Source organism: Buceros rhinoceros, unplaced genomic scaffold, assembly GCF_000710305.1.
Source record: "Buceros rhinoceros silvestris isolate BGI_N320 unplaced genomic scaffold, ASM71030v1 scaffold12943, whole genome shotgun sequence".
Taxonomy (NCBI): Eukaryota; Metazoa; Chordata; class Aves; order Bucerotiformes; family Bucerotidae; genus Buceros; species Buceros rhinoceros.
Genome location: NW_010404271.1, coordinates 12,935 through 30,471, shown reverse-complemented (window position 1 = coordinate 30,471; position 17,537 = coordinate 12,935). Strand labels below are relative to the sequence as shown.

At 37.3% G+C, this 17,537-nt stretch overlaps 1 protein-coding gene across 1 annotated transcript in view; it reads left to right on the top strand.

Moving 5' to 3' along the window:
* LOC104490985 (DENN domain-containing protein 1A-like) overlaps positions 1 to 17,537 on the top strand; it is a 26,079-nt gene that overhangs the window by 4,138 nt on the left and 4,404 nt on the right. Inside the window, exons 3-6 of the mRNA XM_010133339.1 lie at positions 1,434 to 1,474; positions 2,300 to 2,368; positions 4,786 to 4,842; positions 5,649 to 5,759. Of these exons, the coding sequence (XP_010131641.1) occupies positions 1,434 to 1,474; positions 2,300 to 2,368; positions 4,786 to 4,842; positions 5,649 to 5,759 (278 nt within the window). The remainder of the gene's footprint in view (positions 1 to 1,433; positions 1,475 to 2,299; positions 2,369 to 4,785; positions 4,843 to 5,648; positions 5,760 to 17,537) is intronic.

The window sequence follows — 17,537 nt, the reverse complement described above, 5'->3', positions numbered from 1 at the left end:
AAGGACACCACAAGCCAGATGATATATCAGTATCGTTAATAAGAGTTTGAAGTTATGAAATGTCATGTCAGAGAAAGTACTTATGGTTCAGTGAAATTTCATTAACATAGTAGCAGTGGGTAAATTTCACCTTATTACATGTTACTTGCATGCTACCTTCTCTGAGAGTTCCAGGGAGCCAGACTGAAGAAGTAAAAAATTAATCGTATTTGCTTTAGGTAGCTCCTTGACATTCTTACTGGAAATAGGATCATAATGATCATCAAGTTTTAAGAGAGCATTGCTTTCACTTGTGCCATCATTCCTGAGAGCCTGGCTGCCTCAAAAATGCTCGTAAATAATTTAGGGAAATGGGTGAAAGTGCCTGATAGGAGTATAAGCAGATCAGGTTTTTCACCTCATTGAGAAACTTGGGAATACCTTTTACAATATCCAGTTAGTTCTCAGCCGTGTTCTTGGAGAATGTTTTGGCTTTCCACTGGGCAATGCAATAATTCCACCCAGGCTGTAGTTGACTGATTATTGCAAAGCTTGAGAAGTCTGGAGAACTGTTAAAAGCTTGTCATGCCAAGGATGTACCAGTATGGTCCTTTCGAAATGGATAAACTCCGTTTGAAATGTCAGCATTCTTGTCATCACAGACGTCTTGTTTGTGGTTAGTAACAGCTCACAGTATCGGGGTATGCAAGTGACTGATGTATTCTAAAACTTTCTCAGGGATCAGGGACCCAGTCTTTGGCGTTCAGCTGAAGCACCTTTGGGAAATAGCATTCATTTCTTCATCAAGTGCTTGGTAGAATTTAACCCTGTCCTTCATGGCCAGCTTAGCGGCACGATAGTCTTCGGTACTCCTGCAGAAGTCCCTAGCTTTCACCTGCCTTGTAGAAGTTTTTCTTTGTGAAAGAAAGCAGATACAGTTAATAATTTAAAAGGATTTTTTCTGCACAAGACTCTACAGTTGTGCTACAGTCCTTACACTTTTCTCTCATTTTTTTTCCTTGGAGTGGTACCATAGGCAGTCCACGTCACTTTTGTTCTTGAAAGTTTGCCCAATGGGATCATTGTGCTTGAATGCAATGCATTATATATTATTCTTTCCTTCAAGTTGGTATTTTTCTTTTTAGACCTTTAAGCAGTATGTTACCTTATCACAGTTTTAATTTCTCTTTTGACTTCAATTGCAATTAAAAAAATCTGTGTGGTAAAAAGATACACTTTTACAAAGAAAAGAGTAAACATGAAATAAGATGTAAGTAGGTTTCGTTTCTTAGATTACACATATTCTTATCTTTACATTCCTCGTCTGTGTGGGAAGAATGAAATTAATGAATAATCCTCTCAGGGAATTTTTTATGCAGATTGTGAGAAGGGTCGAAACATTTAAAATGTGGAATGTATGTTGGATCGTAGTACCCTTTACATTTCTCTTCCAGGAAATTCAAGATCATATCAGCAGTGGATGCATACAGTGAAGGTATAAACGTGGTTAAGTAATTCTACTGGCCATCCTGTTCTTTAAATATCTGTCCTTTTCCTTAATTGTATATAATGGTAAAAGTTAGTTCGTTTGCAAGGAGAATACAAGTGCATTCTATAATAAATAACATGTCTGTGGTATATGCAGTAATGTTACTGGCTTTTTTCTTAAAGATTTAAAAAAACAAAACCAAAAAGTCCCATATACAAACTATGCCAAAACACACAAGCTTTTTCTTCCTGTGTAGTCAGGGATTTCACTGTTTCTGTATCGTGTTACGTTCCGTAATTGTGAATTAGATGTGACCGTACAACTTGGTACAAAGTTTATCACTTCTAGTAAATAGCAGTTTTGTTAATACAGATTTGTGCAGTTTGGCTAGCAGAAGACCCTTGGTATAACCTTGTTCTGCAGGATTAGGAAAATACATTCTTTGAGATTTAAGAGAATTCTTGTGTGATAAATGAGAGTTCTTTCTGTCAGGTCAAAGTATTTTTAAGTTGAATAATAAATGTGATAGGAACATGTGAAAAATAGCCGTAACTTCTGAATCGATTTTGAAATGGTAACAATGAATGAAGAATTAAATACATCATTCTGTTAGAATGCATTGATAAATGTGTCAGCTATGATAATGACATACTGTAACCCTTGTGTAGCTGCAGACAGCAGGTTGGGGAGGAAACACAGTTGTGGTTATTCTTACAGATTTAAAAAGATTGTTATTTCTGTACAGCACACTTTATTTTTCCTTGCTGTTGTCTTAAGGTTTGACTTGTGTTAAAACATTACTAAAATATTTTTTATATATATATATTTCAGAAAGGCGGTGCACTGATCAACACAGCAATGACCAAAGCCACTCCGGCTGTGAAAACAGCGTATAAATTTGTAAGATCATCTATTTCAACTAAATAATACACAAAAATACTGCAGCCTCCTACAATCTCTCATTCTTCCTGAATACTTAAAAAACCTGCATTTTATAACTGCATTGCATATAACACTGGGATTTAGAGATGATTCGGAGTCTTTTAGAGAGCTTGTAACACTAGACATTTTCCAAGCATCAGTGTGCTGTTTTGGTTTCAATCGTAATACACACTAGAAGCTGATTTGAGTAGCATTTAGGTATTTGATACACAGCTCTAAACTCTCCCTAACCCAGTGACAAGATTATGAAAATATGGACTCTGAAAACGAATTCTTATTTACACTAAGATCGTGTCCCCTAACGCAGCACAGGCAGTGCAAAGTTAACGTGAGCATAAAATGTTGTGTAAATGTTACATTTCTATGTAAAATAAGTGTAGTGTTATGGTGTATAGTTACATCGTATACCATGTTTCCACCATGTCGAGATCTCTATTCAGAAGAGCTGCAGTTCGTGCTGTGCAAATGGAATCCTGGCTTAGACAGATCCGAGTTCACTTTGGCACTAAGTGCTGCACTGTTGAAAAGATGTGGTAGAGCATCAGTAACGTGTGCAGCAAGTCTCTTCCATCACCCGCTCCTTTAAAGGCGGTATGAGAATACTCATGGTTAACTTGATTTACTGGTTATACTTTTGAGCTTAAAAGATCTTGTTTTCAAAGACTCCCTGACCCATAAAACATGTGAAATTATGTGGTATTATGCAGTACGGAAAAAAAGCAGTAGTGTAAAATGAAGTGGCAATTATTTTAAGGTTGCATTTTTAATATATGGGAAAAGACTTCTGGCTTCCATTTTGCTCTTCTAAGTGTTTCACGAGTTGGGTGCATAATAAGTAGTCCTGAATAAATCAGTACCTCAGTCTAAGCTGGTGTATTTTAAACAAAGTTTTCAAACAGAATTTTAAATTTTGCATCAGTTGAAAAACACAGCAGTTGTTGAGAGAAACAGGTAAATAAATTAAATATACTTCATATTCATGCACTCATTTATAATTAAAAAAGTGTTCATTAACACGTTATCTGCAAGTTATTCTTCTTCAGTTTGCACTGGCTTATTCTGCAGTTACGTGATCTTCTCCCAGCTCTCAATTTTGATAATTATGTCCTTGATAACGAAGGTTCTTCAAAGTAAGCTTCTGTGTATGCCAGGAAACGCTGGTAAATTTTATGAGGATCTGTGTGTATAAGGTATTTGTATTTGTACCCCATTGAATTTCTTATGTCGTTGCCCTTAATGGAGCCTACTACTAAAGAAATGAAATATGCATTTCTTAACTGCTAGATAAGTGATTGATAGCCTTGTGTAATGTGCTTGGTACCATCCCTCAGAGTTAGAACAAAGCACTCCAAAATTCGCCCAAATGCTGTGAGCGTGATCCGGAAAGTTTAAAGTGGCTCTCGGGTCAGCATCTGCTACATGGCGCCCCATTGTGCTGTTACTGAGCTTATAGATGTGTGATTTAAGGATCAAAAAGACTCTCTGACCTCCTGGTTCAAGAAAATTATTTTCTTTTTCTGAATTTCCATATATAGAAAAATTAAGAAAAATAGGTGGTTGCCACATTTATGCCCTTAAACATTGTTTTAAGTCCTGTTTCAAGATAACCTTGAAAACTTCCCTAATTTTTTTCCTATATTCATATAAGAAAGATACCTTTTCCTCTGTTACAGTCAGGGGGTTTGGTGTTGCGTCCCGTCCCCCCACCCCATATTTTCCTTTTCCACTAAACCCCACCCCCACCTTTTAATGAGGGTTTGTTTTTTTTTAGCGTACAAACAGTATTCTGTATTGATAATTCATTTCTGAATTGAAGACCATTCTTGGCAGTTTTCTACGCAACAGTGATCCTTGGCTGCCTATTTTAATACACACAGAATTCTCCTCTAAATAGCAGCACTGTGCTGTTCAGCAACACTGGGCAAAACCTCCATCTGCATATGAAATCACTTCATTTCTCTTAAGATTGATGTTGCCCTGTAAGTTGCCAGACTGGAATACTGTACCAGTCATCTTGAAAATCTTAACGTTTTTTCAGCATGCCTTACTGCTAAAATACCCTTTCAAATTTAAAGGATCATTTCAAATAAAGGAGTGATGTATACAACCATTTTTAGCCTGTCCTCGGTAATATTGGAGAATTTTTTCACAGCATTTTCATGCATCTACTGGAAAGAATCCTGAAATATACAGGCAAAGCATGAATATATAAAATACACTGACAACGCACCTATGACATTTTTGATAAAGGTTATTGCCCTGCTTCATATCACCAGGTGTTTAAAGAAAAGTACAATAAGTATGGCATCATAAAGCATGTTGCGGGACTATGGTTAGTGTCTTGCAGAGCTACTTAAGTCCTTTCATTTTTCTAGGCAAAAAATCAGGCAAGGCAAGGAATAAAAGAAGTGAAGAGTAAGTTAAAACACAAGGTACGTGGTACACTTCTTACTCTCTGGCATCACCTCCTGTATTAGTTTGAAGCTTATACTTTACAAATCACAGGAGATTTGTGTTTTTAATGACTTTTGAAATATGCTTAGCCCTTTGTTCAACAATACATTTTTCATAACAAGCCCTCTGGCAACTATCTGTCATTCTATGCATCCACTGAATAATCTCTTTATTGTTTGCATATTTTATCACAGAACAACAGAGGTCTTCAAAGATACATTAGCAGGATGTATGTTTTCATAAAGTTGATTGCTTTGATATCACAATCGAAGCCTTTGCTTCAAGCTGAGGATTTTAGATGGGAGAGTCTTGCAGTGCAATCTGTCTCAGAAGGTGTATCGTTCGTTTTGGTTTCGTAAGATATGTGAACAATGGCAATGTTTAAAAATGAAGGAGTAAGTTCATTTTGCAAAAGCAACATTGCAGAAATATGAGAAAAAATGTTTTAGGCTTCACAGCTGCTTTTCCCAGTGAAAATTTTGTTTCCACATAAGATTTTTCTGTAAGGAGGAGGAACTGTTTTTTAGATATATTTTATGCTATTTTAAGAAAACTTTCAAAAATATTGCCTGGATGTTTGAACAATTCATCTTTTAAATTACAATGCTGATAATTCAGCTTCTCAAAAAGCTAAATCTGATTTTTCTTACTACAGATGGTATTTTCATGACAGTAATAGATTGTGGCAAGATAATTTTGAATGCATTCTGCATGCATAATATGGAGGGTACATTTGCAGATAATGATTATAAATAAAGGAATTTAAATCTATTTTATTGCATAGGAGAGTGAGGAAGAGTATGGAACTTGCAGTGCTGGTGCAGTACGGACTGCTCCTGTCTACACATTGCATTATGAGAAAAGAGCAAACTCAGAAAAACGAAGACTGGCACAGGTAAGGCACCTGAAACATTATTCACAGACATAGGAGAAAAAATTTTTGCCATTCACAGTAATGCATCAGTGAATGTGTTTCAGGTTATTTTACTGTCTGTGTTCGGATGGTGTGATTAAAAGGCTATGTTTATAGAAACACTGCTTGAATCGGGGAGAAATGCTGTTTGTATTTCATCCTGTTGAGAGGGGGGAAAACAGGAGATAGATAAGTATGAATCGAATATCTGATTCTTAAGTACTGGTTTTGATAAAGGCTTCCTGCAGCAAAAACGTTCTGGTCTTTTCACAGATCTGTGCTAAGCTACCTTTTTTAGTTTCTTGCAGTGGGGCACATTTATTTTGTATTTCTAATAAATTGATTTGGCAACCACATGGCCTTTAACCTTGCTGAGATTGTTATGATTTATCACTTTATTAAGAAGTCAGCTAGCTAATATGATGCCAGTCTTCCGTCCTTTTGTTCTCTACTCCTTTCTAGTGTTGATTTGAAGTAACAGGTGTATTGTCTTAACTTGGGCAAGTGTTTTGAAGTCTTTGGATTCATTTTGACAGTTTTATTTCAAAGATATCAATAAAATAGGTTTTGCAACCCTTCTTTTCTGGGAATAAATACCTATATGTGTGCATTTGATGTGTGCGTGTTTGTTTTAGTATGATACTGTTATTGTTCTTAATACATGTAATGAATGTTTACATATGGATATTTAATGCATGTATCTTAAATGAGAATTAAGTATAGAAATTCAGTCTAACTGATCTAACAACGTTTGGTTTTTTACTTCAGATATTGCAATGACAAACTCTGAATTGTCTATTTCACCAGTTTGAGTTTTAATTAGCTTTTATCTGTAATAAATATAAAGCTTGTGAAAATTAAAATAGAACTGACGGAGATTATTGCTAAATGATGTTGAAATTGTAGATTAATGTTAAGCCATTATTTTTAGTAGGTTATGAATAATACAAAGAATTTTTGCTTAAATTATTTAGGCAGGTTTTACTTTGCACATGTTTTCATGATCTCTTAAAGCCAGTGACAATGTTTTACACTGTGTATTCTCAGTTTGTTTTTATGTATGGGCAGCTGGGGTGCCTGCATTCTTTCAGGAACCTGTGGACATTAGATTTTCTTCGCTGAGTATCAGAAGATACACAATTCTAAATGTATGACTATAGAGGTCTAATGTTAATAACGTGAATGGTTCTTAAAGTAGTTGTTTCTAATAGATGATAGTCATTGTACTATATAGCAGCCCCCTGCCCCACCAAACCGGTTTGATAATGTGAGGTACTAAAAAGCCTTTAACACTTTATAAGCGAACGTACACAGATTTGTGTAAGTGAATCTACAGTGGTATGTGTCTGTGTAAATACGTAACACAAACGTACCCTTGTAGTCAGTGGATTTTTATAGGCTGCTTTTATTAAAGAAATCTGCAGTAATTTACTGATATGGTAGTGCTGCCTGCTGTTAGGAACGGGCGTCTAGAGATACAAAGGAATTTAATTTACCTTGGTACAGCTCAGCATTTCTTTTGAAGGCCTGTGTTCAGACACAAAAATTTAACTTCTCTGTTTTTGTGTCCATACAGCTGTATACTGCTAAATCCTTTAGTGTCATTGTTGCTGTTTCTACCAGTCATCTTTTAGTTCTTGCAGACGAGATGGGAGGAGTGCATATCCACCCATGGCCCTGCTTGCGTGCATACTCTGTATACACAGGCGTGTTTATGTATGCGTATACACACGTAGGTATGCATGTACATATATAGGGTTTGTTTACCCGCCAAGCTGGTAACGAACAGCCCCACAGGTTTGCCCTGCTGCAGGCTGAAGGTCCCATGTTTTTCTCCAGCTCTTGTCCCAGATGTCATGTGAACAGGAAGGAGGAAATGGTGATTGCTCCCCAAGAACTCCACTTTCACGCAGTTTCCTTCGCCTCTCACTTGTGCTATTCCTACTTTTTCCTCCTCCCCAAAAGCAAACAAACTAAAATATTCCCAAATAATAATGGTCTACCGTTGTGAGGTTTAATTCTTTTTTTTCTGTAACTCTCTGCAAATGAACTCTCTACCCAGATTTCTAAAATGGTGCCCACGAGTGTTTGTAGCATATAAGGATAGTGCTCTTTGATGGATATTTAAACTAAGGACCAGGTATTGATTAAGTTGCAATGTCAGTGTATTTGAATATCCTCCCAAAACCTAAACAAACATCAGACAAATGAGAGAGATTGCTTTTAATGGTCATGTTGCATCCAAACAAGAGGCACCTCTGCACTTTACCATCTCTTCCATACTGAAACATTTAGAAACTTGTAAATATGAAGAATTTGGTGTTACATTTTATGTCATGTTAGATGCATGCATTGAGATTTCATTCTCTGCTTCTTGGAAACAGTTAAACATAAATATTAACTAATAATTACCTGAGATGCTCTAAAACATATTTACTTTGAAACATTATGTATGGTATGTAAGTTTGCTTCACTGTGAAAAATCGTTTTAATAATTGGTTTATTGGGGATTTTGAGGTCTGCGAGGACATTTCCTTTACAGAGGAAGTGAATCTGCTTTTACCCCAACAAATAGTAGTTCGTATGTGGCTCTGCTAATTAGTATGGTTATTTCCTGTTTTTTTGATGAGGCTTTAATAAATGTCAAGGGTACAGCCATGAAGATCTCCCAATTAGGCTTTGCATTTGTAAAACCCAACCCTTTTGCTTTTGTGTGAAGATGACAGTTCCAACTGCAGCCCCAGCCTAACAGGGCTCAAGGGAAAGGATACTTCTCTGGTTTTATTGAAAACAAGGCCGGCTTGGCCCAGGGAGAATAGCAGCGCTGGTCACAGTGCAGATCCGTTTTTAACAATGAATGTTTAGTAAGCTTTATCACTGCTGTCATAGTGATTTTATTGGGTTTGGTTTGGTTTGGTTTGTTTTTTTGCCACACAGGCAATAGACTTTAAGAAAATTAACAGTAAAGGAACACATATTATAGCATGTAAAATACCTATCAAAACCTAATCAGAAGATAAATAATTGTGTTACTGCAAACTGTAGCGATCAGCTTTCCCTCCTATAATTTGCATTTTGAAAGTCTTTCCTAAAAAAAGAGAGAACCAGAGTGCACTCATGTGCACGCATGTGCACACACACACAATTAATCTTTGCCTAAGATGAATCGTTCTATCTCTGTAATATTCATTTAAGCTTACTCTTGCTTAGGTTAGCTGTTCTAGGCTTTTATATGTGTGCAAGCAAGTCAACGTTAACAGATGGATTGCCCTAAGCAAGGGAAAACCACAACAAAATCTAGTGAAAGTGGAGGATTGAAGCTTTTTATTGTTAAGCCTTATTAAAACCTTGGCATGTGCACTGCTGTTAACTCTTTCATGCCTAGGTCTAATAATATGTCTCTGGTATGTTTTATTGCCTACACTAATTAGGTATGTAGAAGAGATAAGAAATGACTAGCTGAAGTTTTTGAAATAAAAATTATTATGAGCACGAGATTGCTGTGGTTCTGTGGTATCTTGCCAACAGTATTGCCGAGTTCCTTTATTGATGAGGAAGGATGGCATTTTGTGTGTTAGACTACTGTGCATTCAGTTTCTGCAAAATCTATTTTAATTCGGTTTCATTATATGCTCCCAGGTAATGCAGATTTCTGGGTGGACAGGGTCTAAATGCAGTGAGAGATCTATAAAATCGTTCCAAACGAATATATAATTAAAAAGAGAGCATCTTTATTATAAGCCTGGATAGAATGCCAGGAAGATTTGTTTGATTTCACAAATATGTCCTTTGTAATTTTGCTCTTCTATCAGGGGATAGAGTAGTTTATTAAAAATGGAGCATTTCAGGATGTCGATAGTCTTAATGTATTTAGTGGCTAATAAACCATTCTTGAGGATGTGAAGAATACCAAATAAGAACTCCCAGTTCACTTTGTGATTAGTAAGCTAGAAATGCCCCCTTGTCTCTAAGGAGGTGTATGTAATACCTGTACCTTTAGGCATGCGCTACCTTGCAGCCGTAATGGAAACGGACGTTTGAATTCTAAGTGTGGATTTACCAGGAATCCCTGTGTGTCAGCACTGCTTTAAATGTTCATATATCGAAGAAACCAAGTGAGCTACTTCCCATGACTTTGCAGGATCTAAACACCGTGTCTAAGAAGGTTTTAAAAATACTTTTGAATAAGGTAATAAAAGCCAAGTCAGGCCAAACTTTTCACTCAGTATTCTTGAACAGAAGAATTATAATATTCTTTTACTGTTTTTAGGCAGTGTATTGCAAATGTAGCTTTTACACTTTTACTGAAGTGTATCCAATATGTAATTCGGCTTGCAGTAGGTATACTTGGCTTCTGTTCAATAAAGACAGCAAGTGTCAGGTAGGAAGATGTGTTCAGAATAACCTTACCTTCAGGAGTGCCCCGTTTATCAATATCCCTACAATGGCCAGTAAAATAAATTACATAATCATTAGCTACAAAGGGCTTCCAGTAACTGATTACCCTCCTAACCTGAAAAAGATGGTGAGAGTGGGCTGTTCTGAAGACTTTTTTTTTTTTCCCCCGGGAACATAAAAGAGGAGAGCAAATGCTTGTGATAATGCAGTGCTGAATATACATACTCTGTGTAAGTGACTGAACCCCTTTAAGAAAAAAAGAAAAAGAAATAATCCCACAGACAACCCCACAATAATTTCAGAAGCATAAAAGCTCTGATTAAGGGCATTTACCTATATTTGGATTAGAAAACGTGCTTGAGATCACATCTATGCCTAGCATCCACAGATAATACTGGTTATGGAGCCGGAGGTACCTTCTACTCTCATTGATTAAAATATTACAATTGACAGATGTCATAAACAGTAAGAGCTAGTTTTTAATGTAAATCATGTTTTGTTTCTGTAAAATAGAGTTTTGAAGTAAGCTTTGGTCGATTAGTAAATTCTGTTACTTTAGCTAATGTGGTGGTATTGTAGATATCATTAGCTTCCTTTAATTTGGAGAAAAATCTTTTGTCTTGATGTGTCAGGTAAGATCTCTTCATTCTGCAAAACAGTCAGATTTCCTTTTAATTAAAAATGAAAAAGCTAGGCAGCAAAAATTCAAATTGTAGATTACGAGAGTGCCCTCTCGTGGCTCTGATACCTTTCCGAGGGAGTACAGGCACAGAGGTTGCCTTTGCCTTGTATAAACCTTGGTTTTTACAACAGAAACCAAGCTGTGCTTCCTTTATTTTTTTTAACTGAAAGTTTTTAACTGAAAGATTATCTGTATTTTGTGCAACTTGAGCATTTAGATACTTTCATGTATCACGCATAATTTTATTTTCACGAATATACACTACCAAGTGGGTGTATAATTACAAGATTACTCAAACCTGTGTTCTGGCCCCCCCAGAAGATAGTAGATACAGCCTCTAAACTGTGACCACGACTGATTTTAGTTAAATCAGTGAACACATTTAAAGAAAAAAGTAGTGTAAGTTTGTAAAGCTTTTGAAAATTATTTCAGTATTTTTATTAGTGTGAGCTCTTTCCTATTCTCTGCCCCGATCTCTTCTCACCGTGGTTTTGAGTGAAGGACATTGCAAGTCTCCTCAGCAGAGTTCTGCCATTCATTCTGCACCGGTAAATCAGCATAAACCTTGTGGCTGCCTGTTGTTTTTTGAGCTTTGCAGTAAACATCACTTGAGAAATCTCTCCACTAATTACCATGAATGCAATTTAAAAAAAAAAAAAAAGGAAAAATAGGGTGATGGTCAGGAAATCGCTCTGTAATTTTTCGTTACCCTGTGGTCATTTAGTGGAATGCTTGGATTTTCAGGGCAAAGTCATCAGCACATCTACTTTTGATTTCTCCTACTGAGAGAGACTTTCCGACAAGCAAAAAGTTTGCAGATGTTTTTCCTGGCTATTATTGTTACCTATTTTAGTTTTTTAACAAACAGAAAGGCGGCTCTTCTGGGGGTCTTCTACAAACAAACAAACCGTACTGTTTTGTCTACCAAGGTTGGGTTTTTTTCTGAAGGATCTGAAAGAAGAATGCTATTTCACAAAGTACCTACAAAACTGGATGATCCTTTCTGTCCTTAGTAGTTAATTGAAATAACCAGATTAATTTTTTCATCAGCAGAATTTACTGATATCTGAATGTAACAGTGGTATCTTCTGCTTTCATTTACTGTGTGTCCTCTATCTTACATGGTTCATGGGTTCATGTTTTGGTTCCACCTAGCCAAAGCAGCGACCCAGAAGAACCATCAGCCAGTGGCTGGGACCTGCATCCTGCCTTCTATATTGCTCTTGCCTTCTGGACTGCAAGTTTGGAGAGCACAACCTTATTTCTAAAACTGCAGCTCTAGTATTTTATGTTCCCTAACCTTTTCTTTCTCGCTCTATCCTGTACCTAGAGAGAAAAAAGTGATTAAAGAAGTTCAGTTAAAGTTTGGCTGGGGGCAAAAGGAGGGAGAAGCAGAAGAAACAGGAAAAGCCTTTCCTGCAGGAATCCAGCATCTCTGTGAAAACACAGATTCAATCTGTCTGGTTTTAGTCATTACTGAAATGCTGATGCTGGCAGCAGTGCTACCCAAAGCGCTTTCCACAGCAAGAGGAGAGAGAGTGGGGCATGACCAAAGGGCAGCTCAGCCCACCTAGGATCTAGATTGCATCCTTATGATGCCTCTCTCCTGCTCTTTGTTGTCTAATTTAGGACTTAAAATACCTGAAATTAGGGAACAGCATCCATATCTGAGTGCCATCCGTGTTCTCTATAGAACCTTGTAGAAAAGATCTGCTTTGAGCAGAAAACTCCTACTCATGTCATACAGGAAGAGGGACTCCTCCTTGCTAATTCTGGTTGAGAGCCTTAGACAGAAATGTGCTTGGAGTGAATATTTCTGTTTCAAAGACACAGCCTTTATTCCCTTACAAATGTGATCAGTCTGTCCGTTCTCGAGCTTCAAGCAGAGTTTCCCTCGAGTAGGTTCTTCAGCCGTCCATAGGTGTGATGGCCAGAGTTCAGTGCTGCTTGGCTTTTATCGATCTCAAAGTTCTGTGACATTTGGTGTTTTCCATTACATCCTGAAGACTGGAGTTAATTGATGTTTGTATTTAGATTCACATCCACATTGTACATTTTAACTTCAGTGGTTTTGTTAAGTTTTCCTTTGAAAAAGTCACAGGGGATCTGCAAACATGACTTCCAGCAGTGACTTTACCGTGTGATAGTTCTGCTGACGTGAGGATCTGATGCATGTTTTAACAGGATGATCAATTTAACCAGTAATCACTGTCTTACCTGCCTAGGAATTGTATCAAGTAGAGAGCATGTTCCAGCCAGACGAACTGGGTTTACAGCTATTCTGATTGACTAAGTCACACACTGTGCAGCTGAGTTATTTCCAGGCCTTTTGGCTTTCCTGTTACCTCAAAAACATGGTCCGTTTTCTGCCTTTGAGCACATGGACACTGATTAGCATTTAGTTTCTGACACCCCCCCGCCCCCCCCATCTTCTTGCTTCTCTCTCCACTGTGACCCCTTCAACTCTGCATTCTGCCATTTCTCTTCCCTCTAATCACTGATTAAACCTAGGGCATTAATAACCATCAAAAAGGGAAAATAAGTGATATTTTTCTTGGTTAGCTTTTGTGACTGGAAATTCTGCCTCGTGAATCCAATTCTTAAAATCACTCACTAAAAATTCTGTAAAGAATACTTGCTTATAGAAGAGCTGCTTGCTTTGGTTATTGCAAACAACACTGAAAATTTCCGTGTGCTATTTTAAAAGACTAACACTTAGGCTTGTTGCCAATTAGAGTGAAGCCGGGCTGCCTTCGATGGTGCACTCTGCAGCTAGGGTGATGTGTGGCGTGGTGCCACAGCGCGTCAGCTGTAAATGTTCATTTTTGCTCAGAATAGCCTCTGTGCCATTGAGAAGGATGAGTGAGATCCGGCTGGCTGGAGGATGAGTGAGATCCGGCTGGCAGCGTGGGGCCTCGGTCTGATTCGGAGAACCAGGGGATAGTGCAGGCTTCCTGAGGGAAAAGCAGTCTGCAGTTCTTCAGAGAAAATGGAAGTTTATTTGTTGAGTTGGAGAAAAACCGTAACTACTTCTGAAAAATATTTGCAGAAGCATGATTAATCCTTAAAAGCAGTGTCATAAAAAAAAAAAAATTCTCAAATATTACCTCTGTTCCGGAGTTTAGCATACATAACAGGTAGGAAGCTTAGAGTCGCTTAATTTTTCACTACATTAATTCAGAACATAATTATAATGTGCTATCTATGACTAAGTGTCTCAACATATTTATCATCCTTATGTACAATAAATCCTACCTCAGCACAGGTATTAGTGTTTCATTTTAACTTTACAGAAGTCAGTGGAGGTCTCTGTTGCATTATGAGCAGCAACTCGGCAAACAAATGACTTTGCTTGTCATTTAAAATTGCTGTGTCCGTACTCTTATCCTCACCTTTCTGGTTGTCTATGTCTCTGAACAGACTTTGGGGGATTTCCTGCTCTTCCAGACTGTTTATTGCCACAGAAAAGTATTTCTTTGTGTCACTGGAAACCCACTTTTTTGTGTATCCCTGTTTCTCTGGATCTCAGAATTGATGACACTTTTGTCTCATGGGGTAGAGCTGCAGATATTTCCAGCCACTTCAAGTTCTTTCAAATGTGTCATCTATATGTCTGAATCGGTTAAAGCAGAGAAGGGTTCTCTCCTAGGAAGGATGAAGGGGGTTTTATGTAACATTATTAGTTTTTAAATTATCCATGAGTCCTCTGTTGTAGTAATAATTAAAAAAAAAACCTAAAAACGCACTACTTCAAGCTTGAGGTTGTCACGTCCCAGCAGAAGAAGGGCATTGAAGAAGAGAAAGTTTAGAAACTTCCTTTTTTCTCTGCCTTCTTTCCCTCTTCCCCCATCAATCTCAGCTCTTGTGGACTGTAATGTGAAGTTCTTTCCTGTGATTTCATTATCCGTTGCTTTAGGTCACAGTCTTTAGCCTGAAAGGAAGACAACGGGTTGTGCTTAACTAGAAAGTTTGATTGAGAGATCTTTGCTTCCCTGCTGGAGGTGAAGCCATAATTTCATTTGTGATTGGGTTGTATAGGATGATAGGTAAAATAAAATAATGAATCATAAATAAGAGTGGACTTGTATTTAGTTTTCTTTCTCATACTGAATGAATAATCTTTAAATTTTTAAGAAAAGGAACCAGTACTTCACAGATTTAAACCGCAGTAGATATTTTTCTTTTCTTGAAACCTTATACATGTTGATGTATTGAGTAGCCAGTAAATGTGAAATTATGTGTGTGCTGCCATTTATCAAAAGATTATTTGTTTCTCACTTTGAGGACAATTAGTAGCAGCAGCCTTGTTCAACTTCCTGCCTTAGTATCGATCCGTAAGTAGTCATTCCAGAAAGCCGTGCCTCTGAAAGGTCTAGCATTAAAGAAGAAGCTGACATTTCAAAGATTGCCTATCAAGACTGTAACCATCGTACATTTAAATCTTTAGCATTCATGTGTTTTGTCTATGTTTTCATGCCAAAGTAGTACGTTTTGTGAGGGTAGCCTCAACAAGCAGAAGAGAACAGTTTAAGGACGTATTCTTACTCTGGTTCTATTTATATTTGTATTTATATTTATATTGTGAGCACCACCTTTTGTGTCTGCTTTCAGTGCTGAGCATTTACCACAACTGTGGAAGCGCTTGCAGAATGAGACTTTGAAGCGGGGCAGAAACCAAAGAGGATGTGTACGATGCGTACAAAAAGGATGTATATCCTTACACCGACTGCAGTTTTTTCTTTGCCACGCTTTACACACAGGCTTGACGTTCAACAGTGGCTTGTGGAGAGTGTGAGCTTGTTGTGTTTGAGTATGATGAACTTTGTCATATTCTGAGCAGGATGAGAGATGGGTTCCTGTGGTGCTGTGTTTCCTGAAGATGAAAAAGATTTTAAATAGCAACGCTTGAATCCCTGTTTATGTTTTCATATAGATATACTAAATAATAGATTTATTGTGTAAGCAAAACTAATTGGAAAAATCAAAACAACTGAGTACTTTAAAGAAATTTGTTGCTTTATTTTATAGAAAAAAACCCCATGACAGCAGTCTATTAAGACTTTATAAACTTCTGGTGCAGCAAGAAAGGAGTGTTACAATATCATTTCTTGTGGTAATAAATTTAAGTGGTCTGGTTGTTATTAGAATGCTGATCAGGAAGGAAACAGAAGTCTGTCCTTTTTTCATAAAAAGGTATAAAAAAGGTTACGCACTTCAAAATGCAAAAAAGACAGAAATTAAAAGCTTAAATAACTGCAAACAGCAGGGTAGGTCAGTAATGGAAGAACTTCTTAAATGACTTTGACAGCTTTTGCAGGTGCATGTACTATGTCACTTTGCCTAGTGGAACACTGAAAAAGATTTATGGTTCTCCTTTTGGAATTTATTAAGAGTTTCTTTCTTTTCCTTTCCTTGCAAAGTAGTCTGGACATACCCCTCCCTTGCAGTCATTTTTATTACAGCTCCTAGAGGAAAGTCACCTATTCAAAAACATGTGTTGCTTGTTGTCTCCATGGCTAGCTCACAGAGCTGTAAACTGAATGTTGTTATTTACAGCCAGATATTTTACTTTCCTTTCCCTTTTGCTTTGCTTTTTTTTTTTTGGTCTGTAAATCCCATTTTGTTTGGTTTAGTTCTTGAAAGTCATCCTGTTTATTATCAGACCCCTGAACATTTAAATTGGTAAGAAAAATATTTTTAGGTTTATCAACATATGCTCTGTTACATTTCTTTATATGATGTTTCTCTTGCTTTCACTAACACACTTGCTTAATACTGTTTGTAGAGGCTCTGAGGGACCACTGCTATGCCTGTGGTGTTTGCTAATTCTAATTAATTTTATTCAGTTCCCGCTTCTCAAAGACAAAACTTTTTTCTTTTTTTTTCCTCTTTCCTGCTCCCCCTCACCCCCACCCTGCTTCTCAATGTTTTTAAAGGACCTTCTTTCCTGCAAAATCTTGTCTTCGTGTTAGTAGAAGTACATATGATGGCAGCATCTAATTCTAATGCAAATTACAAGAAAGTGAGACAGAAACAGGGATTTGCCACCCAAGAATCAGTACCAGGAGTAGAGCTTTAATTACAATGAACGTCATGTCAGAATTTTCTTGGAAAAGTGGTGAAATACCAGTATTATAGAAATGAAGTACTTTAATTGTCCTGCTGATGATAAAGACTTAAAGCAGCAACTTTTAAACCGAAAACAGTGACGGTAGATGTGGCAGTAATCAGGTAACCAATTAACAACATCAGTTAAGAGAGAGTGGTTAACCTCTCTTTAGTTACAGGCAGGACAACGCCACTGCTGGGAATGACACAAAGAACTTACAAAACTGAGCGTTAGAAAAATCAATAGTTGGATTCTCAGTGTTCCATCCTATAACTTTCACGCAGTATGAAGCTTATTTGGGGTTCTGTCATAGTTTTTAATACTGTGATAATTCTCTCATTTTTATCAACTGTTACTTGGTTTAATGTATTAAGAACCACGTTTCCTCTTTGTGGACTTTGTGGACCTCCTCTTTAAGAACCATGGAAAGTGTTAACAAAACTTGTTGCTCTAATTAAATCCTTTCTTGCTGAACAAGAACAAATGTGTCAGTCTATAAAGAGTGAACACAAGACGTTCCTGACAATAATGGGGGGGGGGGGGGGGGGGGGCGTGTACTGTGGGCGGCGGA